General features: G+C 46.0%; 1 protein-coding gene across 1 annotated transcript in view; it reads right to left on the bottom strand.

Annotated features, from left to right (window-relative positions):
• Nucleotides 1-17,651: 17,651 nt before the first annotated feature.
• Nucleotides 17,652-26,697, bottom strand: part of LOC143766776 (myosin-3-like) — a 59,731-nt gene continuing 50,685 nt past the window's right edge. The window contains exons 38-41 of the mRNA XM_077254727.1: nucleotides 25,524-25,628; nucleotides 25,357-25,452; nucleotides 24,623-24,760; nucleotides 17,652-17,826 (exon numbers count right to left, since the gene is read on the bottom strand). Coding sequence (XP_077110842.1) covers nucleotides 17,803-17,826; nucleotides 24,623-24,760; nucleotides 25,357-25,452; nucleotides 25,524-25,628 — 363 coding nt within the window. The 3' untranslated portion in view covers nucleotides 17,652-17,802. The remainder of the gene's footprint in view (nucleotides 17,827-24,622; nucleotides 24,761-25,356; nucleotides 25,453-25,523; nucleotides 25,629-26,697) is intronic.

Genomic DNA, 26,697 nt, shown 5'->3' with positions numbered 1-26,697 from the left:
CGAGGAAGTATTGAGCTCCAGGCCTTACTTCAAACCTACGGCAGGACAGTCAGTTATAGGCGGGCTGTCTCACTCAAATCACCTAAGAAGACATAGGGGGCAACAGTTGGAGAGGGGCGACACTAGGGTCCCGGAAGAGCTCCGAGCCTACCCGTCATACGGGTGCGTCCTAGCCATATCATCTGGGGGGACGAAGAAGAACATCAAAATCGAGTTGTGAGGGAACTTCAGAAACAGACACAACAGTTGTGGGGACTATCCCGTAAGCACAGCAGGGGAGGACCACAACACACAAGCGCTAGAAGGTAGGCACAGATTTCCACCTGCAAAGGGAACTCTGGAGGTGCCATCGGACCGGCCGGACTCACGCAGCTCGGTTAACCGTATTCTGGACTGAGGATCCTGAAGCCTTCAGTAAAGAGGTAAAGAGACTGCAACCTGGTGTCCTCGTTATTTACTGCGACCTGCACCGCACCACAACCTCATCACATTCTCAACTTTCACTGGACGCCCCTCAGCAGGGTCACGGACCGGGCCCAGCCACCGTGACAACCCCAGAACCGAGACACAGAGGCCCGGTACCGGGTGCCCCTCAGCCCTGCGGCAGTGGGGGCGCTCCACATGCCTGCAGTAAAGGAGCATTTGGTGGATGCTCAAGCAGCGCAGAGCTGAGCGTATAACAGAAAGGCCACGGTCCGCACCTTTAAAGCAGGAGATCGGGTGTTGGTCTTGGTGCCCACCACTGAAAGCAAGCTTATAGCCAAGTGGCAAGGGCCATATGAAGTTTGGGAAAAGGTTGGGGAAGTAAACTACTGAATAAACGAGCCTGGGAAAAGAAAACTTGAACAGTTGTACCACATTAATCTGTTAAAAGTGTGGAAGGAACGGGAGTGTATGCTTACGGATGCGACTCCAGAAGTGTTATCTGGTGACCCTCCGACATCAGCCCGGACGGAGGCCAAGAGAGAGGTAAAAATAGGAGACACTCTCTTGAAACAGTGGCGTTGAGAGGTGCGGAAATTAGTACAAAAGAGCACGGATGTATTCTCGGAAATATCCGCTTGTACCTCTGTCATCCAGCATGACATTGTCACCGAGCCTCTTGCAAGGGTATGAATGAAACCATGCCGTGTGCCCGAAGCCCGGAGACATGTCATCGCGAGTGAGGTAAGACAAATGCTCCAGTTGGGAGTAATCGAGGAATCCCGGAGTGACTGGGTTATTCCCATTGTTCTGATCCCAAAGACAGATCATTACGGTTCTGCAATGAATTCCGAAAATTGAATGAAGTGTCAAAGTTTGACCTTTAACCAATGCCCCAGTGGACGAGCTGATCGAGCGACTGGGTCAGGCCCATACTTTACCACAATCTGACCAAGGGTTACTGGCAGGTGCCTCTTACAGAGTCAGCAAAAGAAAAGATCTCCTTCATAATGCTGGAGGGTCTTTACCACTATGTAGTCTTGCCTTTGGGTTACATGGGGCACCAGCCACGTTCCAGAGGCTGATGAACATAGTGTTAGAACGCCATCGGAAGTATGCGTCAGCGTACTTGGATGATATCATCATCTTTAGTACTGACTGGCCTACCCACTTGTCCCGGGTGCAAGCGATAGTAGATTCGCTGAGAGCCGCGGGTTTGACGGCGAATCCCAAGAAATGTGTGATACGTCTTTTGGAAGCCTGGTACTTGGTATAAGTGATCGGCCGTGGGGTTATGAAACCTCAAATAAACAAGATTGAGGCCATTCAAATCTGATCCAAGCCTGTTACCACCAAACAGGTAAGAGCATTTCTCGGCATCATTGGGTATTATCGACGGTTCATACCTAATTTTGCTTGGAGATCGGCACCCCTGACCGATCTCTTAAAGGGAAAGAATTCAGTCATGGTTCGGTGGAATCCCCAGGCGGAGGAAGCAAACCAATCCATGAAGGTGGCGCTGTGCGGGCAGCCGTTCCTCATTAGCCCCGACTTTAAGACTTCATTGTACAAATGACCTGCAGTCCTATGTAACACCACAGATAGCACAGTGACATCTCCCTGAGTACAGATAATATAGTAGATGTCACCTGCAGTCCTATGTAACACCACAGATAACACAGTGATAACGCTCTGAGTGCAGATAATGTAGTAGATGTCACCTGCAGTCCTATGTAACACCACAGATAACAGTGATAACTCTGCGTACAGATAATGTAGATGTAACCTGCAATCCTATGTAGCACCACATAATGTAGTGTCTGTCTCATGCAGTCCTATGTAACGTGTCATGTTTTGTTGCCGTGGTGACTATACGTGGCAGTATTTGCTCTCAGACAGAAGACATCTTGGGGTCTGATCTTTATCGGGGGTATTTTTAGGCGCAGCTTTGTGCAGTTGCCAGTTTTGGATTACGTGGGATCTTGCCTCTGTCCTCGGGTTACGCGGGATCTTGGCTCCATCCTCGGAGATTATCTCGGATATATTTATATTAATGTCTTGTGTTTCCTTCTTGTAAGATGGAACATTCCGGAGACTCTCATGTCTATACATGAACAGGCCGAGAATAGCGCCGGGGTCCACGCCACCTCCAGGTCGTACAAATAACGGAGGTGGGGACAGCGGCAGACCTGTAAAGCTCGGGGCAGAAAATGGAGGAGCTGCTCACAGCAACCAATCAGGTTGCATCGAACGTCGTCTATAGTTATCAACATTTAAAGTACAACATTTGTGCCGTTTAGACCCCCAGGAGCAAGGGCACAACCTGTCCAAAATGACCCTGAGAAATAAGAGCTGGAATGTGATAGGTTGCTATGGGTCACATGACAACTGCTGGAATGTGATAGGTTGCTAGAGGTCACATGACAACTGCTGGAATGTGATTAGTTGCTAGGGGGTCACATGACAACAGCTGGAATGTGATAGGTTGCTAGAGGTCACATGACAACTGCTGGAATGTGATTAGTTGCTAGGGGGTCACATGACAACAGCTGGAATGTGATAGGTTGCAATGGGGCAGATATAAGAACAGGGATGTGATTGGTTGCTATGGAACAAATGACACAAGTAATGGTATGTGATTGGTTGCTATGAGGCAGATTACGAGAACTGGAATGTGATTGGTTGCTATGAGGCAGATTGCAAGAGCTGGAATGTGATTTGTTGCTATTTTTAAGATGATATAGAAGCTGGGATGTGATTGGTTGCTTTGGAACAAATTGCACAAGGGCTAGGAAGTTATAGGTTTCTCTGGGGCAGATGATATAAGATCTGGAGTGTAATTGGTTGCTATGGAGAAATGAATTAATAAGAGCTGGAATGTGATTCGTTGCTATGAGTCAGATGACACAAGCTGGACTGTGATGGATCATTGGGGCAGAAAGCGCAAGAGCTGGGATGTGACTGGTTGCTATGGGTCAGATGACACAAGAACTGGTATATGATTGGTTGCTATGGGGCAAAGGAGAAATAAGAGCAGGGATATGATTGGTTGCTATGGGGCAAAGAAGAAATAAGAGCTGGAATGTGATTCGTTGCTATGAGTCACATGACACGAGCTGGACTGTGATGGATCATTGGGGCAGAATGCGCAAGAGCTGGGATGTGACTGGTTGCTTTGGGGCAAAGGAGAAATGTGATGGGTTGCTATGGGTCAGATGACACAAGAGCTGGGACGTGATTTGTTGCTATGGGGAAAAAGAGAAATAAGACCTGGAATGTGATTGGTTGTTATGGTGTAGATGAGACAAGAGCTGGAATGTGATTGTTTGCTACAGAGCAAAGGAGGAATGTGATTGGTTGCTATGGTGGAGACAAAGTAGGAGCAGAAATGTGAAAAATAAGAGCTGGTAATTGGTTGCTATGGGGCAGGTGACACATAAGAGTCGGGATGTGATTGGTTGCTATGGGTCAGATGACACAAGAACTGGTATATGATTGGTTGCTATGGGGCCAAGGAGAAATAAGAGCAGGGATATGATTGGTTGCTATGGGGCAAAGAAGAAATAAGAGCTGTAATGTGATTGGTTGCTATGGGGCAAAGAAGAAATAAGAGCTGTAATGTCATTGGTTGCTATGGGTCAGAAGACGCAAGAACCGGGATGAATTATTGTTAGTGCTTGAATGTGATTGATTGTTATATAATCGACTGCACAAGAGCTGGAATGTGATTGGATGCTGGGGGCAGATAGCATTAGAGGTGGAATGTGATTGGTTGCTATGGGGCAGATTGTACAGGAGATGGAATGTGATTGGTTGCTGTGGTGCAGATGGCATAAGAACTGGGATGTGATTGGTTGCTGTGAGGCACAAGCGCTGGGATGTGTTTGGTTTCTATGGGTCAGATGACACAGAATAGGGATTTGATTGGGAGAAATAAGAGCTGGAATGTGATTAGTTGCTAACGGTTAGATGAGAGAAGAGCTGACATGTGATTGGTTGCTATGGGTCAGATGACAGAACTGGAATGTGATTGGGTGCTATGGGGCAGATGACACAAGAGCAGGAATATGATTGGTTGCTATGGGGCAATTAATAAATAAAAGCTGGAATGTAATTGGTTGCTATGGAGCAGATGACACGAGAGCTGGAATATGATTGGTTGATTTGGGGCAGATGACACAACAACTGGAATGTGATTGGTTGTGCAGCGCCCCAGAGTCCTGGTCGTTGCAGTAACGTCTCTCTGCCACTAAGGGGAGTGATGTTACGTCTGATTGCACTAAAAGAGTTCACCTGACCAGGTATCACAGTCACACATTACACTTCACAGTCTGGCCACCAGGGGGAGCAAAGGGTTCTATGTATTAGGCCACTCCTCACACTCTGGTAAAACTGGGGGCTGGATAGGAAGTTAGGGAGAAGCTGACTGGGTTTTGCCCAGGTAACATCTAGTGAGAGGAGAGCGTTACTTGGGAAGATTCAGGGGGGTCCCTGTCAGGGGGGGATCCTGGCAGAGGCCTAGCGAAAAGGACAGATCGTTACGGAGCCGCGCCTGCACCTCATTGTGGCGGTATCTTAAGAAAGGACACGAAGCGAAGTATATTGTGGAGAAGTGAGAAACGCGATCACAGCACAAAGGCGATAGAACCAGAAGGAGTCATGCCCCGAGATCGGCAACGTCCTACTGAGGCGCGTAGCCGGCGGCCGGAACGCCGAGGAAGTAGTAGGCTCTACGCATTACTTTGAACTACGGCAGGACAGTTAACTCTATGTTGGCTGTCTCACCTTTTACACCTAATGAAGACAACGGAGGCAATTGTGGGAGAGGGGCATCACTAGGGTCCCTATAAAATAACTCCAGGCCTACCCCGTCATACGGGTGCGTCCTATCCAAACCATCTGGGGGATGGAGAGAAAGAACAGAAACATACACGACAGTTGTGAGGACTATCCCGTGGTGCTCAGCAGGGAGGTACTACAACACCCAGGCGCTAGTAGGAAGTCTACTGATTTCCACCTGCAAAGGGAACTCTGGATGTGCCTTCAGACCGGCCGGTCTCAGCCAGCCCTGTTAGCAGTGCTCTGGATTGCGGATCCCGAAGCCTTCAGTAAAGAGGTAAAGAGACTGCAACCCTGTGTCCTCGTTACTTACTGCGACCTACACCGTCACCTACATCTTTAATTGGGCGCCCTGTTATGATCTGGTGGCCTAAGAGCAGCATGAGACGTACTCTGGAGAAGGTGGTACTTGTACCTGTACTGACCGCAGACCCTGAACCTAACACCGCAACTAGAAGTAGCCGTGGAATGTACCTAGTGCTCCCTAGACATCTCGACACAGCCGGAGGACTAATTACCCCTAGAGATAGAAAAGGGAAAACTATCTTGCCTAAGAGAAAATCTCCAAATGATAGGCAGACCCCCACAAATATTGACTGTGAGAGGAGAGGGAAAAAACATGCACAGACTGAAATGAGAATTTAGCAAAGGAGGCCACTTCTAGCTAAATAGAAAGGATAGGATAGAGTACTATGCGGTCAGTATTAAAACACTAGAAAATATCCACCACAGAAAATACAAAATCTCCACAGCTAACTAAAGATATGGAGGGTATATCTGCATCTCCAGAGAAACCAGCTTGGCTAAAAAAATCCTTATACAGACCAAGCTGGACAAGACAAAACATAGAAAAGAACTGAACAATAAGGCCACAGAATGTGGACAGCAAAATCAAGGCCAGAACTTATCTTTGTTGAAAAGAACTGCAAAGCAGAAGAGACCAGGCAGGGATGTGAATCCTCCAGGAACAATGGACAACTGGCACTGACTAAAGGGTGAAGCAAGACTAAATAGCCCAGTCCAAATTGCAAAAAGTGAACACACCTGATAAATGCTGTGATTCAGAGACAGCAGCGCTACCACTTATAACCACCGGAGGGAGCCCAAGAGCAGAATTCACAACAGCGCCCCTTAGCAGGACCACGGACCGGGTCAGGCCACCGTGACATCCCCAGAACCGAGAGATCCGGTACCGAGTACCCCGCTGCCCTGCGTCTGGGGGGCCGCTCCAGTCGCTATAGGGGAGATGACATAAGAGCAGGAATGTGATTGGTTACTATGGGGCACAAGAGCTCAGATGTGATTTGTTGCTATGGGGCAGATTGCACATGAGCTAGAATGTGATTGGTTGTTATGGGGCAGACTGCACAAACATGATCGTATGGTATATACACCTCTTAGTACGGTGATGGCTAGCTCCATTAAAACCCAAGAACTACTCGCTGCCCCTCCCCCTTTTAGAGGTGGTGTGGAGGGCCGATTAACAGATTCCCCCCAAAAGCCCACCTTACGGCCCACCCTTCCTGGATTCCACAGTATCCTTTCCTTCTGGCATGTGGAGATGGGTTTCTCTGAGAGGTTACTCAGTACTACCAGACAGGTCTGAGACTACTGGCTAGAGGTAGCCAGTAGCGACACTAAGGTTCCAACCTCACAGGAACCCTTGGGGACCTGTTCTGGGTTAGTCACTGGTCCTGTTATCCAGGTGGATAATGAGGGTCCAGAAGGCAAGGCATTGACTCCGTTCTGGGCTCTTGGGCTGCGGGTGACAGTGGCTAGGTAGGCTGTGTCCCCGGGAGATAACAACATTTTCCTATTTGTCTGACAGGCTGCGACTTTCGCATAACTCTGACAGATTGTAGGACACGCCTTCCTATCATCCTGACAGGCTCAGGGTACAATTTTTCCACTCTCTTGACAGGCTAGAGAGTCCCTCTTTCTCATTGTTCAGACAGACAGTGGAACACAATTTTCCCTCACTCGGACCGGTTGTGGGACGTACTTTCCCACCCCAGGACAGACTGAGAGTAAGATTTTTGCTGCCCCCTTGTTACCTCAAGAGCTGTGCTAATTATGGGGCAGCTACTACCGGCCATGTCACAGTCCGTCATAACACTGGTCAGCTGATTGAGACCACCTGCTTTGTGATCCCCGTGCCTGTCCTCATTTCCTTTAGCATTTATGCTGTCTTCTTTTAGGGGATCCTCAGCAACATCAACCCGCAGCGTGACGTGGTCGAGTTCTCGCTTATCTCAGAACACATTTTCATTATGCATGACATTCACATTATGGACAGTGGTATCACGTGATGCATCAGATCTGGGAGGGTTGTCAGAGATGTATCGGGCAACCAACCATCCCAGATCAGTTCCCTATAAAACATTTGTGGGGAGATTCTCGGACACCCCCACTTCCCTTAACCCCCTGCCTGCACCCCAATCCAGGAAAACCCGGGCCATCAGTAAGGGACGGCGAACACCTCCAAAGCGGGAGACAGTCAGGTCTTCCCAGGAATAAACTCCGGATGGATGTGGGTATGTTCTGTGCCGGTGTCCTTAAGCCCAACAGTAACGATGTTGCCCACTGTAACCAGTTGTACATTTTCACAGGTCCTCCCAACCACCCCACCCACAAAATTAATAGCTGCACTAGGCCCCGTCTCAGGGCAGACGAGGCTGAGTCCCACTGCTGCCCCCTAATTGTCAAGGATGACAATGAAGGGGTTACACAGAATCCCACCACTGATACCATTGTAAAAGATCACGGCCAGGGGGATCGTAACTGAACCACCCACGCTCTTATCTTTGTGTCACAAACAGCCCACTATCATTGGGACAATTATGCAATTGACCAACGATTAATGGAGGAGGCTGCAGTTGTTTCCAGTAAGACCACATTCATAGGTTCAGTATTTGGTCAGTATTTTACCTCAGTATTTGTAAGCCAAAACCAGGAGTGGAACAGTCAGAGGAACAGTATAATAGAAACACGTCACCACTTCTGTATTTATCACCCACTCCTGGTTTTGGCTTACAAATACTGAGGTAAAATACTGACCAAATACTGATGGCGTGAATGTGATCTAAGGTCAATTATGGGAATTTAATAGTAAGCATGTTGCATATACACTTCCAATTCCCACGGTCATGGCTAGCTGCATGATAACCCAAGAACTACTTGCTGCCATCACAAGTCATTTTTTTATATACAGGCTCACTGGACACCTGGTTCTGGTAGCGTATGTGGTGCGGTTTACAGAACAAAAGGAACAGAACTATAAAATGTTATATTTAATCCATAACGATAGGTAGTGTTTATAAAAATATACAAAAGATTTTACAAAGGGGAGAAAACAAACAGCATATACAATTACATGAAGCGAATTGAGAGAGCTTAATAAGCTGGGCACGGAGATAGCCCCCCTCTTCCCCCCCCCCCCACCCCATGACAGAGATAGTTGGGGTCCCAGTTCCCTGGGTCAGTTTGAGGTCCTCCTTCCTTATCGAAGACTGTCACAGCTTGACATTTTCACAAGCCCCACATTTTGTGATCTTGCTATGGATTCCATTGCAGTCCTTTCCTGACAATTGCAGGGTCTGTCTCTTGAGTGGTCAGCCCTGCAATCTAGAGTCTCGCAGCCACAGACTGTTGGTCAGGCGGGAAATCAGGCTGAACGGTACCTAAGGTGGTCCTCCTGGATAGATTTTCTTGGTGAAGGGATACATTTATTTTGTTCTGTGAAGCTTGCAAGCTTTATTTTAGGCTTCATCCTCGTTCATCTGGGAGTGAGTAGCAATCGGTTCGGATTGTTATTTGGCTTCTTCAAGGAGATCCTCAATCCTGGATCTTTTCACTCAGTTAGACTCTCTGTCTCTCCTGACGGTTAATAGGTTTTTTGAGGCTCTAGGCCTTGTGTATGATATCCAGACTGTGTCTCCCTTGCTGAGTCTAAGTTACATAAGCTCCAGCAGGGAGACTGGCCAGCAGAGGAATTCTGCTCACAGTTCTGTAGATGGGTCACTGACACCCGGTGGAATGATCCTGCTGTTGCAAGTCAGTTTTGTCAGTGCCTGTCTGAAAGCTTAAAAGACGCACTAGCGCTTTACGAGACTCCTGAATCGTTGGAGACCGCCATGGCTCTGGCCTTACCCATAGATAGACCCCTCAGGGGGTAGACCTGTTGTGAATCTGTCCCCCAAGGTACTCCCTAAAACTGAAGTTCTCCCTGTGTGCTCTTAAGAACCAATGCAGTTAGGAAGGGCCTCCCTTCGGTACGAGTCTCTTATGGTTCGCCGCAAACCAGGGTTGTGTTTTTTCCTGTGGTCAAAAGGTGCATTTCATTGGGGTCTGTCCTTCTTTACCAAAGCACAAAAAGCCGTTGGAAAACTTCTTACCCCAGGTTGTGTGGAAGATAACAACCTTGGTGCATACCTCCCAACTTTCGAGGAAGGGAAAGAGGGACAAAGTTTAGGTCACACCTCTGACCACACCCATTTCACAACTAGTCACGCCCCAACCACACCCATTTAGCACTTCTGATCACAATGTTTCATAAACAATACTTATAAACAAAAAAAATTTGGCCACACAGTGCTCCATACTGTATAATGGCCACACATGATGCTCCATACTGTATAATGGCCCCAAATGATGCTGTGTACAGTGTACTGGCCCCACGTGATGCTCCATACTGTATAATGGCCACACATGACGCTCCATACTGTATAATGGCCCCAAATGATGCTGCGTACAGTGTACTGGCCCCACGTGATGCTCCATACAGTATAATGGGCCCACATGATGCTGCATACTGTATAATGGCCACACATGATGCTCCATACTGTATAATGGCCACATTATGCTCCATACTGTATAATAGCCCCACATGATACTGCGTACTGTATAATGGCTCCACATGATGCTCCATACTGTATAATGACCACACAGTGCCCCATACTGTATAATGGCCACACATAATGCTCCATACTGTATAATTGCCACATTATGCTCCATACTGTATAATGGCCCCACATGATGCTGCATACAGTATACTTGCCCCTCGTGATGGTCCATACAGTATAATGGCTCCACATGATGCTTTGTACAGTATAATGGCCCCACACGATGCTGGGTACAGTATAATGGCCACACATAATGCTGGGTACAGTATAATGGCCACACATAATGCTGGGTACAGTATAATGACCCCACACAATGCTGGGTACAGTATAATGGCCACACATGGTTACCCCACCCCCATCATTGGCTTCTCCATCACTACACACACACACCTTTCACCACACACCCTCGCAGCAACCGGCAGCTTCCACTCCCACAGCGCTGAATGGTGTCATCCAGCTGCGCCGCTGACTGCTCACGTTGCTGCAGCTGTGATACGCCACTGATAAATACCTCTCCATGTTTCCTGTGCCAGTCAGTGTCAGAGCGAGGAGCAATATCTGCTCCGATCCGACACAGCCAGCGTCCACTCCGTACACCTCGTACACATGCGACTCCGCTCCATACACCTTGTACACACACGACTCCGCTCCATACACCTTGCACATGCGGCTCCGCTCCGTACACCTTGTACACACACGGCTCCGCTCCATACACCTCATACACATACGGCTCCTCCCCATACACCTCATACACACACGGCTCCACTCCGTACACCTCGTACACACACGGCTCCGCTCCATACACCTCATACACATACGGCTCCTCCCCATACACCTCGTACACACACGGCTCCACTCCGTACACCTCGTACACACACGGCTCCGCTACATACACCTTGCACATTCGTCTCCGCTCCGTACACCTTGTACACACACACAGCTCCGCTCCATACACCTCGTACACACACGGCTCCACTCCGTACACCTCGTACACACATGGCTCCACTCCGTACACCTCGTACACACACGGCTCTGCTCCATACACATTGCACACGCTGCTCCGCTCCGTATACCTTGCACACACACGGCTCCGCTCCATACACATTGCACACGCTGCTCCGCTCCATTTACCTTACACACACACGGCTCCGCTCCGTACACCTCATACACACACGGCTCCGCTCCGTACACCTCATACACACACGGCTCCTCTCCATACATCTCGTACACACACGGCACCACTCAGTGCACCTCGTACACACACGGCTCCGCTCCATACACATTGCACACGTTGCTCCGCTCCATATACCTTGCACACACACGGATCCGCTCCGTACACCTCATACACACATGGCTCCTCTCCGTACATCTCGTACACACACGGCACCACTCAGTGCACCTCGTACACACACGGCTCCGCTCCATACACATTGCACACGCTGCTCCGCTCTGTATACCTTGTACACACATGGCTCTGCTCTGCACACCTCGTACACACGTGGCTCCGCTCCGTACACCTCGTACACACGTGGCTCCGCTCCGTACACCTCGTACACACACGGCTCCACTCCGTACACCTCGTACACACACGACTCTGCTCCATACACCTTTCACACTCTGCTCCGATCTGCAAACCTCTTACACACATGGCTCCGCTCTGTACACGTCTTACACACACGACTCTGCTCCATACACCTTTCACACGCTTCTCCGCTCAATACACCTCTTACACACGCGGCTCCGTACACGTCTTACACACACGACTCCGCTCCGTACACCTTTCACATGCTGCTCCAATCCGTAGACCTCGTACACACATGGCTGTGCTCCTTACACCTCTTGCACACGGCTCCGTACGCCTCGTACACACATGACTCCGCTCCATACACCTTTCACACGCTGCTGCGATCTCTACACCTCATACACACACGGCTCTGCTACATCCACACTGTAAACACCTCCTGACCTCACACATACGCTTACCCTCGTCCGGCGCCATGACAACCAGCAGAGTCCTGTACACGGAGGTCCTCACAATCATGTGACCCCCCTGACTCCTCCCCTCCTGTGACTTCATCACAGGTCCTGTGTGCACAGAGCAGCCAATATGTGGTGCGCTGCTCTGCGGGTGCAGGGACTCAGGGAGCTGACCGGGTGATATTACACAACTCCCAACCAGTGCGGGACAACTAATGTCCAGCCCGCGATCGCGGGGCTGACTGTCAAAATCGGGACAGTCCCGCTGGATCCGGGACGGTTGGGAGGTATGTAATGGTGTATATATCTCATCCACATGTGTACCTCAGTTTTTCCTACCCTCAGAAGTGGTTTTTGGTATAAAAACTGAGAAAATATCTATCCTCTTGGATAGTGCAGTGGGAGGGTGCTCGGTTCACATCGGACCTTGGTCTTTCCTGTAGTACTCTGGTGTAAATGTGTATTTCCCTTGATTGGAACAAAAGTTTAATTTCAACTCAGGATATATTTAATGGGGACTGAAGACTCTTCCATTTCTCTATCTATGCGTAAACACATGTCCCTTTTTTATCTAACTATTGGAAAAGACCTTTCCTGTCTTACCTGTTCCCACCAGGGGTTCTTGGCTTCAAAAAGAATTTTAATTAGATTGGTCACTTCCCATATACACATAATTTTTTCTACTAGATCAACATGTGTCCAATGTTACAGAAGCACTTCATAGATAATGCAACAACCAAATCCCATATATCATGTATACAGGACAAGGAAGAGATCCCACAAGATATCCATGAAACCAATAATTTTATTAATCAAGGTTTAAAATAAATGCAAGAAGAAGCTGGTGGCAAGACGCGCGTCGGGGCGAGGGGACGCCAGGAGCACTATTTTCCACAGGTAATTACCTGTTTCCATGATATTAGCCTTGTTTATATATGGATAGGTCAATCTATTTGGAACTATAGGGGATTTGGGTTAGCGTATTATTGCGTATTTGGTCTGCTTCTGTCTTAACGTATTAGGGGGCACAGTATTTTGGACCTTGATTTGGATTTTCATATAAACTTGGTGGTTACATTTATTATTTTGGTTTATCCTATGGAACCATAACTTCATTTGGAGGGGTTGATTTGTTATCAGTTTTTATTATATGGATATGTATTGACTAACACCATAAGTATGTACCCATTACAGGTTAGCCCTGGAGTGGTAACCTCCAGGTATATCATTCATTGTAGTGCTCTTACTGCTTTACCCCTACCTTCTCGATATTGTGCTCAGCGTCCCCTATAACGGCATTTTGCTTTTTATGCATTTCTTTTAAATCTTGATTAATAAAATTATTGGTTTTAAGGATGTCTTGTGGGATATCTTCATTGTCCTTTGTGTAATTTCCTCTATGTCAACTGGGCAATTCTAATTCAAGGCAGCTTAGATTGCAAGCTCTTGACCTTCTGCAAAAGAGAGGGGAGGTGGGAGCGGGGTGAGTGCCCCCTCACTGGTGGCTTCAGACATCTTAATATTTCCTATGACAGCTTGCTATGAAGCAAAGGAGAAATAAGAGCTGGGATGTGATTGGTTGCTATGTGGCAGATGAAAAATAAGACCTGTGATGTGATTGGTTGCTATGGGGCAGATGACAATAGAGATGTGAAGTGATTCGTTGCTAGGGGTCAGATGACACAAGAGCTAAGATGTGATTGGTTGTTATGTGGCAGATGAAAAATAAGACCTGTGATGTGATTGGTTGCTATGGGGCACATGGCATAAGAGGTGGAATGTGATTGGTTGCTATGGGCCAGATAGCACAAGAACTGGCATGTGATTGGTTGCTATGGGGCAGATGACATTAGCTGAAAGGTGATTGGCAGCTAGGGGTCAGATGACACAAGACCTAAGATATGATTGGTTGCTATGTGGCAGATGACACAAGAACGAGGATGTTATTGGTTGCTATGGGGCAGAATTGTGATTGGTTGCTATGGGACAGATTGCACAAGAGATAGAATGTAATTGGTTGCTATAGGGCAGATGAAAAATAAGACCTGGAATGTGATTGGTTGCTATGGGGCAAAGGAAAAATAAGAGCTGGAATGTGAATGGTTGCTAGGGGCATATGGTATAAGAGCTGGAATGTGATTGGTTGCTATGGGACAAAGGAGAAATAAGAGCTGGAATGTCAATGGTTGCTAGGGGCAGATGGTATAAGAGCTGGAATGTGATTGGTTACTATGGGTCAGATGACACAAGATGGTCACAAGAGCTGGGATGTGATTGGTTGCTATGGGGCAGATGGCATAAGAGCTGGAATGTTATTGGTTGCTATGTGGCAGATGAAAAATAAGACCTGCTATGGGGCAGAATACACAAAAGCTGGAATGTGATTGGTTGCTATAGGGCAAAGGAGAAATAAAAGCTGGAATGTGATTGGTTGCTATGGGCAAAGAAGAATTAAGAGCTGAAATGTGATTGGTTGCTAGGGACAGGTAGCATGAGAGCTGGAATGTGGTTGATTGCTATGGGCCAGATGACACAAGAGCTGTGATTGGTTGCTATGGAGCAAAGAAGAAATAAGAGAAGGAATGTGATTGGTTGCTATGGGGCATATGACACATAACAGCTGGGATGTGATTGCTTACTATGTGTCAAATGATACAAGAGCTGATTTTTGGTTGCTATGGGGCAGATGGCATAAGAGGTGAAATGTGATTGGTTGCGAAGGGAAGATTGCACAAGAGACAGAATGTAATTGGTTGCTATGGGGCAGATGAAAAATAAGACCTAGGATGTGATTGGTTGCTAGGGACAGGTGCCATAAGAGCTGGGGTGTGATTGGTGGCTATGGGGTAGATGGCATAAGATGTGGAATGTGATTGGTTGCTATGGGGCAGAACACCCAAGAGCTGGAATGTGATTGCTATGGGGCAACGGAGAAATAAAAGCTGGAATGTGATTGGTTGCTATAGTGCAGATGATACAAGAGCTGGAATGTAATTGGTTGCCATGGAGCAAAGGAGAAATAAGAGAATGTGATTGGTTGCTATGGGGCACATGACACATAAGTGCTGGGATGTGATTGCTTGCTATGTGTCAGATGATACAAGAGCTGAAATTTGATTGGTTGCTATGGGGCACATGACACAAGAGCTTGAATGTGATTGGTTGCTATGGAGCAAAGGAGAAATAAGAGATGAGATGTAATTGCTTGCTATGGGTCAGATGACAGTAGAGCTAAAATGTAATTGGTTGCTAGGGGCAGATGGCATAAGAGGTCGAATGTGATTGGGTGATATGGGGCAGAACACACCAGAGCTGGAATGAGATTGGTTGCTATGGGGCAATGGCGAAAGAAGATCTGGGATGTGATTGGTTGCTATAGTGCAGGGGATACAAGAGTTGGAATGTATTTGGTTGCCATGGAGCAAAGGAGAAATAAGAGAAGGGATGTGATTGGTTGTTATGGGGCAGATGACACATAAGTGCTGGGATATGATTGCTTTCTCTGTGTCAGACGATACAAGAGCTGAAATTTCATTGGTTGCTATCGGGCAGATGGATAAGAGGTGGAATGTGATTGGTTGCTATGGGGGAGATGACGCAAGAGCTGGAATGTTATTGGTTGCCATGGGACAAAGAGGAAATTAGATCTGGAATGTGATTAGTTCCTACAGATCAGATGACAGAAGAGCTGGAATGTGATTGGTTGATATGGGGCAAAGGAGAAATAAGACCTGCAATGTGATTCGTTGCTATGAGGCAGATGACAAAAAAAGCTGTGAAGTGATTCGTTGCTAGGGGTCAGATGACACAAGAGCTAAGATGTGATTGGTTGTTATGTGGCAGATGAAAAATAAGACCCGTGATTGGTTGCTATGAGGCCCATGGCATAAGAGGTGGAATGTGATTGGTTTCTTTGGGCCAGATAGCACAAGAACTGGCATGTGATTGGTTGCTATAGGGCAGATTTCACAAGAGTTGGTATGTGATTGGTTGCTAGTAGTCAGATGACACAAGAGCTAAGATGTGATTGGTTGCTATGTGGCAGATGAAAAATAAGACCTGCAATGTGATTGTTTGCTATGGGGCAGATGGCACAAGAACTGGGATGTTATTGGTTGCTGTGGGGCAGAAGAGCTAGTATGTGATTGGTTACATGGGTCAGATGAAACAAGAGCCAGAATGTGATTGGTTGCTATGGGGCAGATGGCACAAGAACTGGGATGTGATTGGTTGCTGTGGGGTAGAAGAGATAGTATGTGATTGGTTACATGGGTCAGATGAAACAAGAGCCGGAATGTGATTGGTTGCTATGGGTCAGATTGCACATGAGATAGAATTTGGTTGGTTGCTATGGGGAAGCTGGCACAAGAGCTGGGATTTGATTGGTTGCTATGGGGCAGATGGCACAAGAGCTGGGATGTGATTGGTTGCTTCAAGTGACAGGTTTCTGATACATCCTTGATAGCGCTGCCTCTCCCTCTGGTGGCCGGATGTAAGAATGACACCGGGTGTCACAGAAGCTTCTATGGAAGGATTCAGGCTTCTGTGTATAACGGACAACGCTGCGATTAAAGGAGCCACGAGCAGTTTCTAGATTTCATTTATTGTATCAGGACTGATCAGACTGACGCAGTGTGAAAGATGACTACATGGCGAGACTGAATCAGCGGCAGAACGTCAGGGTGCAGGGGCATTGTGGGTACTGGGAGCCGGCGGTCAGGAGAGCCCCTCCCCCTCTGAAGCACAACGCCACCAACGGCGTGATTCTCCATTAGTGATGGCGGATATTCGTGGCTTCACGTGACATTCACCAGAGATCTCTACAGGAAATTCCCGCCCACAGCACCTGCCACCCCCATGAACCGATACCCGCCATCCATACGCCCGGATACCCACCTTGTCCATGCCCCGATACTCGCCACCTCCATGCCCCGATACTCGCCACCTCCATGCCCCGATACCCACCTTGTCCACGCCCCGATACCCGCCATCTCCATGCCCTATACCTGCTACCACCACCCCCATTAACCGACACCCGCCATCCCCACGCCCCGATACCCGCCATCCCCATGCCCTATTCCCGCCACCCCCACACCTGATACCCGCCATCCCCACGCCCCGATACCTGCCATCTCCATGCCCCGATACCCACCACCCCCATGCCCCAATACCCACCATCTCCATGCCACTATACCCGCCACCCCCACGCCCTGATACCCGCCACCTCCACGGCCCAATACCCATCTTATCCACGCCCCGATACTCGCCATCTCCATGCCCCTATACCCGCCACCACCACCCCCACACACCAATACACGCCACCCCCACACCCCGATACACACTACCCCCACGCCATCTCCACACCCCGATACCCGCCATCCCCACGCCCCGATACCCCCCATCTCTACCACTGATACCTGTGATCCCCACGCCATGATACCCACCAAGCCACGATACCTTTTTCTCCCCACGCCTCGATACCCACCATCTCCATGCCCAAATACCCGCCATCCCCACGCCCCGATATCCGCCATCTCTAAGCCCATCTGACGCTGTGGGATAAATGCTCCTGATAACAGCCGCCAGACAGAATTGATTTCAGTCCCGTGGATGTAGTCAGCGTCTTCCGGTCACCGCGACCGCCATCTTCCCGTCTGTGGACTTATTCCTGAGTCGTCATAAACACCTAAAATCACAAAGGAAGCCAATGAGACAAAAGCACCTCAGCGTACACTCCAGTCACATCCAGAGCTGCGCTCATAAATCCTATACTCCACTCACATCCAAAGCTGCACTCATAAATCCTATACTCCAGTCATATCCAAAGCTGCATCATAAATCCTATACTCCACTCACATCCAAAGCTGCATCATAAATTATATACTCCAGTGACATTTGGAGCTGTGTGATGTGACGACACAGCATTCCTTCTTAACCCCTTAAGGACAAAGCCACTTTGTAGGTTAATGACCAGGCCTTAATTTTGAAATCTGACCACTGTCACTTTATGAGGTAATAGCTCTGGAACGCTTCCATGGATCCTGGTGATTCTGAAAATGTTTTTTGTGACATATTGTACTTTATGATAGTGGTAACATTTCTTCAAAATTTATTGAAAATTTCACAATTTTCAAACTTTTATTTTTTGTACCCCTAAATCAAAGCATTATGTCACACAAAATAGTTACTACATAACATTTCCCACATGTCGACTTCACATCAGCACAATTTTTTAAGCTTTTTTTTTGTTAGAAAGTTATAAGGGTTAAAAGTTGACCAGCGATTTCTCATTTTTACAACAAAATTCACAAAACCATTTTTTTAGGGACCATCTCACATTTAACGTCACTGAGGGGTGTACAAGACAGAAAACACCCAAAAGTGACACCATTCTAAAAACTGCACCCCTCAAGGTGCGCAAAACCACATTCAAGAAGTTTATTAACCCTTCAAGTGCTTCACAGGAATTGAAGCAATGTGGAAGGGAAAAAATGAACATTTCACTTTTTTTCACAAAAGTTTAACTTCGGACAAAATATTTTATATTTTGTCATGGGTAACAGGAGGAAATGAACCACAATATTTGTTGTACAATTTGTCCTGAGTACACCGATACCCTATATGTGCAGGTAAACCACTCTTTAGGTGCATGGCAGGGCTCGGAAGGGAAGGAGCGCCGTTTGAGGTTTTGAACGTAAAATTGACTGGAATTGAGAGCGGATGCCATGTCGCGTTTGCAGAGCTCCTGATGTTCCTAAACAGTGGAAACCCCCCACAAGTGACCCCATTTTGGAAACTAGACCCCCCAAGGAACTTATCTAGATGTGTGGTGAGCACTTTGAACCCCCAAGTGCTTCACAGAAGTTTATAACGTAGAGTCGTGAAAATAAAAAATCATATTTTTTCCACAAAATGGATCTTTTTGCCCGAAATTTTTTATTTTCCCAAGGGTAAAAGAAGAAATTGGACCCCAAAAGTTGTACAATTTGTCCTGAGTATGCTGATACCCCATATGTGGGGGTAAACCACTGTTTGGGCGCATGGCAGAGCTCGGAAGGGAAAGAGCGCCGTTTGACTTTTTCAATGCAGAATTGGCTGGAATTGAGATCAGATGCCATGTCGCTTTTGGGGAGCCTGTTGTGATTCGGTTCGTGGGCTCCCCCGGTGGTCTCTTGTGGTACTGGTGTCCTGCAAGCTTTGCCTTCTCAGTTCACCTGTTCCTATCAGGATGTGGGAGTATCCTATTTAACCTTGCTCCTCAGTCATTCTAATGCTGGCCATCAATGTATCCAGAGTGATTCTGTTGCATGTTCCTGCTCCCAGTTTTCTGCTCAGCTAAGTTGGACACTTTAGTCCTTAAGCCTATTTTTGTATGTTTTGTCCAGTTTGCACTTATGTGAATCTCTGCAGCTGGAAGCTCTTGTTGGGCTGAAATTACCACTCCAGTGGCATGAGTTGTCACATGAGTTAAGGTAATTTCAGGATGGTGTTTTGAAGGGTTTTGCAGCTGACCGCGAAGTCCTCTGTTGTATCTTTCTGCTATTTAGTTAGCGGGCCTCTCTGTGCTAAATCTGCTTTCATACTACGTGTGTCTTTTCATCTGCTCTCACTGTTATTATATGTGGGGGGCTGCTATCTCCTGTGGGGACATTCTCTGGAGGCAAGCCAGGACTGTGTTTTCTTCTACCAGGGGTAGTTAGTTCTCCGGCTGGCGCGCGGCATCTAGAGACAACGCAGGAATGCCCCCTGGCTACTTCTAGTGTGGTGTGTAGGTTTAGCATCGCGGTCAGCTCTAGTTTCCATCACCCGAGAGCTTGTCCGTTTATTCTATGCTTCTGATGTTTCCTTGCCATTGGAAACCATAACAGGAAGCCAGGCCGCTCCAGGTATATAGGGCGTGGACAGCGGCATTATAGGAGCTGTTACTGCGGCGGGGTCCTGCCTGTTTGTAGGAGCTGCGGGCACAGCAGGGCCTGGTGGCATTATGTTACGTTTGAAGAGCCCCTGATGTACCTAAACAGTGGAAACCCCACACAAGTGACCCCATTTTGGAAACTAGACCCCCCCACGGAACTTATCTAGATATGTGGTGAGCATCTTGAACCCCCAGGTACTTCACAGAACTTTATAACGTAGAGCCGTGAAAATTAAAAATCACATTGTTTCCTCGAAAATCATATTTTAGCACCAATATTTTTATTTTAAAAAAGGAAACAGAAGAAAATGGATGCCAATATTTATTGTGTAATTTCTTCTGAGTACGCTGATACCCCATATGTGGGGGTAAACTACTGTTTGGGCGCATGGCAGAGCTCGGAAGGGATGAAGAAAGGTTTGACTTTTTGAACACAAAATTGGCTCGAATTGAGATCGGACACCATGTCACTTTTGGAGACCCCCTGATGTTCCTTAACAGTGGAAACCTCCCACAAGTGATACCATTTTGGAAACTAAACCCCTCAAGGAGCTTATCTATATGTGTCATGAGCATCTTGAACCATCAGGTGCTCTACAGAAGTTTATAACAGAGTTAAGAAAAAAAACACATTTTTTCTGCTAAATTTTTCTTTTAGCCATTTGCCTTCTGCAGCACAGATTTTCCTAGAATAGTTTGCGGACTCCATATACAGAGCCCCCTAAGTGCTAGAAGTGACGTTTTTATCGGTACCATTTTTGGGCACGTGACATTTTTTGATCACTTTCTATTCCGATTTTTGTGGAGGCAGAGTGAACAAAAAAAACAGCAATTCCGGATTTTTCTTTTCTCCGTTCCGCGTGTGGTAAAATCGATAAGACAGCTTTATTCTTCTGGACAGTATGATTACAACAATGCCACATTTATATATTTTTTCTTCATGTTTTGGCGTTTTTACACAATAGATATTTTTATAGAAAAAAACAATTTTTGCTTCGCTTTATTCTGAGTGTTATAACTTTTTTATTTTTGCTGCTGACGGAGCTGTACGGCGGTTCGTTTTTTGCGGGACAAGTTGGTGTTTTCAGTGATACTATTTTGTTGTTTTTTTTTTTTTTTACGGTGTTCACTGAAGGGGTTAAATAGTGTGACACTTTTATAGAGCAGATTGTTCCCAACGCGGCGATACCAAACGTGTACTTTTTTTGTTTATTTAATTTTTTTTTACATAAAAATGTGTATTTCTTAGTGGATTTTTTTATTATTATTATTATTTTGTAATATATATATTTTTGTACATATTTTTTTTTAAATGTTTTCTTTTTTTACCTAGTCCCTTTATGGACTTTATTTCACTATTTTCACAGACAGCTGTCGGCCCTGAACTACCACTGTGTTTTTACTCGCAGTGATAGTTTAAATGCATGAGGGGTATAGCCCATCCTGGTGCGGGCACTGACACCCAGAAATGAAGGGCTATGCCCGTCATTGGACGTTAAGGGGTTAATTATACTTTTTGTAAATTGATGAATGGTTGCTATTTACCTCTTACATCAGCTCCTGATCAGGGACGCAGGGTCACTGAACAATGATGTTTGCTGATATGTAGATTACACATTATACCAGGCCATGCAGTTTGTTGACTTGCAAACAATGAAGGATAAACTATAAATAATTTAACGCTGCGGGTCAACATCATCACCCCTGCCCCCTGTGAATGATGGCTTGAAGATACTTGTGAACTATATACGGAGACTTTTCCTCTGGTCCCAGTAAATCTACAGAATGTCAGCTTAGGGGACCACGACCCCAGCTGGAAGAACACAGATCTGCTCCAATGACCATCGCTGAACCCTCAAAGACGTCTTGAAGAATCCAGGTTGGGACAATCAGGTCACCTGGCCTCATACCTCACTGCTCTCGGTCAGCTTACTATGCTTGCTGTTATCTTTTGTGGGTGCCCACCAAAAGCGGAGTGCCAATGGTGGGGGTATAATTCATCATCCAATGTTTGCAAGTCAACAAACTGCATGGCCTGGTATAATGTGTAATCAACGTATCAGCAAACATCATTGTTCAGTGACCCTGCGTCATTGATTTGCAAAGATAACAGTCCAATAAACTGCAGGAGCTGATATAAGAGGTAAATAACAATCCATTCATCAATTTACAAATATCAATTTAACCCACCAGAAGAGACAATAGTCTATAATAATAATAATCTTTATTTTTATATAGCGCTAACATATTCCGCAGCGCTTTACATTTTGCACACATTATCATCGCTGTCACCGTTGGGGCTCACAATCTAAATTCCCTATCAGTATGTCTTTGGAATGTGGGAGAAAATCATAGTACCCGGAGGAAACCCACGCAAACACGGAGAGAACATACAAACTCTTTGCAGATGTTGTCCTTGGTGGGGTTTGAACCCAGGACTCCAGCGCTGCAAGGCTGCAGTGCTAACCACTGTGCCACCGTGCTACCCATCAACATGGCTTCTGCTATCGATTGCTGACAATTTTGCATTCCAAAAGTCAAATGGCGCTCCTTCCCTCCTGAGCCTTGTTGTGCGCTCAAACAGTGGTTTACCCCCACATACGGCGTGCTCAGGAGAAATTGCACAACAAATTGTATGGAGCAATTTCACCTTTTACCTTTATGAAATTTCAAAATATGGAGCAAAAATAGATTTATTCGGGAAAAATGTGATTTTTTTTTTATTTCCACGGCTCTACGCTATAAACTTCTGTGAAGCACCTGTGGTCTCAATGTGCTCAATACACATGTAGATAAGTTCCAAAATGGTGTCACTTGTGGAGGGTTTTCACTGTTTAGGCACATCAGGGGCTCTCCAAACACGACATGGCAATCACTAATTATTCCAGCATATTTTACATTCAAAGAGTCAAATGGCGCACCTTTCCTTTCGCTCCCTGCTGTGTGCCACATATGGGGTATCTGCGTGCTCAGGAGTAATTGCAAAACAAAATGTATAGTCCACTTTCTCCTGTTACCCTTGCGAAAGTAAAAAAAAATAGGTCTAAAGGAAAATTTTTGTGAAAGAAAAGTAAATGCTTATTTTTTCCTTCCACATTCCATTCATTCCTGTGAAGCACCTGAAGGGTTAATAAACTTCTTGAATGTGGTTTTGAGCACCTTGAGGGGTGCAGTTTTTATAATGGCGTCACTTTTGGGTATTTTCTGTCATATACACCCCTCAAAGTGACTTCAAATGTGAGGTGGTTCCTAAAAACCGGTTTTTACTTACCGGTAATAGGATTTTACAGAGTCCACGACAGCTATGCTTCCGAGCTTACGGAATTTACACCTGGCATGATTAAGAAGAAATGCTGTGTCCTCACAAGCTGCATCATAAATTACATTAGCCAGTTACACACAGAGCTGCATTCATAAATCTTATCCTCTCCTCACATGCAGAGCTGCAGTCACAATTCTTCTACACAATTCACATCCAGAGCTGCGCTCATAAATCCTATACTCCAGTCACATTTAGTGCTGCATTCAGTATTCATAGACTTACTCTCCATAACTGGCTATGCGAGATATGGACACGACTAAGCTACATGTTAATAAGGTAAGCCCCGCCTATGCGGAACCTTCATTGGTGGGACTATGGAACCTGTTATGATCTGGTGGTTTAGGAGCAACATGGGACGTGCTCTGGAGGAGGTGGTACCTGTACTGACCGCAGACCCTGAACTTAACACAACAACTAGAAGTAGCCGTAGGATGTTCCTAACACTGCCTAGACACCTCGTCACAGCCGGAGGACTAATTACCCCTAAAGATAGAAACAGGAAAACTATCTTGCCTCAGAGAAAATCCCCAAAGGATAGACAGCCCCCCACAAATATTGACTGAGAGGGGAGAGGAAAATAACAAACGCAGAATGAAACCAGGATTTAGCAAAGGAGGCCACTCTAGCTAGATAGAAAGTACAGGACAGAATACTGTGCGGTCAGTATTAAAATACTAGAAAAATCCACCACAGAGATTACAAAAATCTCCACACCTGACTAAAAGTGTGGAGGGTAAATCTGCTTCTCCAGAGCTTCCAGCTTAACTGAATAAATCCATACTGACAAAGCTGGACAAGAAAAAACATAGAATGCACTGAACTATTAAGTCCACAGCATGTGGACTGCAAAAAACCAAGCCAGGACTTATCTTTGATGATTTGGTCAGAATAGCAGGAGAATCCAAGCAGAGATGTGAATCCACCAAAGAACAATTGACAACTGGCACTAAGGAAAGGGTCTAGCCAGATTAAATAGCCCAATCAGAACTGGTAATAAGTGGACGCACCTGATAATTGCTGAAATCCAAAGGAGCAGCAATACCACTTACAACCACCGGAGGGAGCCCAAGATCAGAACTCACAACATTACCACTTATAATCACCGGAGGGAGCCCAAGAGCGGAATTCACAACAGGAACCCCACCCCTGCAGAGTCCCCATTGGTGTACATAAGGTAAAACTCTGCCCCTGCAGAACCTACAATGGTGTTAATAGGGGCATACATCTGGACCGCGCAGGACCCACCTTGGTGGTGATGGTTTCCCGAGTCTTCAGCCGCAGCTTGTTGACCTGGGATTCGGCAATGTCCGCTCGCTCTTCGGCCTCCTCCAGGTCATGCTGAACCCTCCTGCACTTGGACATGTGGGTGTTTGAATGTTCCTCCTGTACATGAGACATGAAAGAGTTAATCAGTGGCATCAATGACGAGTGGATACATTGTAACTATCCAGAAATATTTAATTATACTCTAGTCACATCCAAAGCTGCAGGCACCAAAATAATGCTCTGCTGTTAGCACTAGGCGTACAGAACATCACAGCTGTATTCTGCCTCCTGCTGGCGGAGAACTGGTACATCGTGAGCACTGCTGTGTGGTATTAGGGTGGATATAGTGACTGCAGCTCTGGAGGTGACTGGAGGATAAGACACAATGTAACAGCAGAATAGTGAGTGCAGCTCCGGAGGTGAGTGGAGGATAAGACATGATGTAACATCAGAATAGTGAATGCAGCTCTGGAGGTGACTGGACGATAAGACATGATGTAACAGCAGAATAGTGAGTGCAGCTCTGGAGGTGACTGGAGGATAAGACATGATGTAACAACAGAATAGTGAGTGCAGCTCTGGAGGTGACTGGATTATGAGCAGTGATCATCTTCAGAATGGGTCGTGCACATTTAACCCCTATGATGCCGCTCAGTACTTGCTGGCCTCTGCTGCAGCCCCGGCGCCTCCTCCCTCCCGCTGTTCACACTCACCGCCTCCTCTGTAAGCCTCTTGTAGGACTTGACTTTCAGCTGCAGTTTATCCACCAGATCCTGCAGCCGCAGATTATTCTTCTTGTCCTCCTCAGCCTGAAGTACAGAAAAAAGGTTAATAAGACAATCAGCGGAGGGATCAACCGGATCCCAGGATCATCTCTTACCTGGAACGTGAGCTCCTTCACCCGTCTCTCAAACTTCCTAATGCCCTTAATCACATCTGTACTTCTCTTCTGCTCCAGATCCAGCTCTGCCTCCAGCGCTCTGACCTGTGCACAAACCGGCCACAGGGGGCAGTATTATAGTAGTTATATTCTTATACATAGGGGCAGTATTATAGTAGTTATATTCTTGTACATAGGAGCAGTATTATAGTAGTTATATTCTTGTACATAGGGGCAGTACTATAGTAGTTATATTCTTATACATAGGGGCAGTATTATAGTAGTTATATTCTTGTACATAGGAGCAGTATTATAGTAGTTATATTCTTGTACATAGGAGCAGTATTATAGTAGTTATATTCTTGTACATAGGGGACAGTATTATAGTAGTTATATTCTTGTATATAGGAGCAGTATTATAGTAGTTATATTCTTGTATATAGGGAGCAGTATTATAGTAGTTATATTCTTGTACATAGGGGGCAGTATTATAGTAGTTATATTCTTGTACATAGGAGCAGTATTATAGTAGTTATATTCTTGTACATAGGGGACAGTATTATAGTAGTTATAATCTTGTACATAGGGGACAGTATTATAGTAGTTATATTCCTGTACATAGGGGCAGTACTATAGTAGTTATATATTCTTATACATAGGGGCAGTATTATAGTAGTTATATTCTTGTACATAGGAGCAGTATTATAGTAGTTATATTCTTGTACATAGGGGACAGTATTATAGTAGTTATAATCTTGTACATAGGAGCAGTATTATAGTAGTTATATTCTTGTACATAGGGGACAGTATTATAGTAGTTATATTCTTGTACATAGGGGACAGTATTATAGTAGTTATAATCTTGTACATAGGGGACAGTATTATAGTAGTTATAATCTTGTACATAGGAGCAGTATTATAGTAGTTATATTCTTGTACATAGGGGCAGTATTATAGTAGTTATATTCTTGTACATAGGAGCAGTATTATAGTAGTTATACTCTTGTACATAGGGGCAGTATTATAGTAGTTATATTCTTGTACATAGGGGCAGTATTATAGTAGTTATATTCTTGTACATAGGGGGGCAGTATTATAGTAGGTATATTCTTGTACATAGGAGCAGTATTATAGTAGTTATATTCTTGTACATAGGGGCAGTATTATAGTAGTT

The sequence above is a fragment of the Ranitomeya variabilis genome, chromosome 4 (assembly GCF_051348905.1).
Source record: "Ranitomeya variabilis isolate aRanVar5 chromosome 4, aRanVar5.hap1, whole genome shotgun sequence".
Lineage (NCBI taxonomy): Eukaryota > Metazoa > Chordata > Amphibia > Anura > Dendrobatidae > Ranitomeya > Ranitomeya variabilis.
Note: the sequence above shows the minus strand (reverse complement) of the source record. Positions and strands in the feature narration are given on the sequence as shown.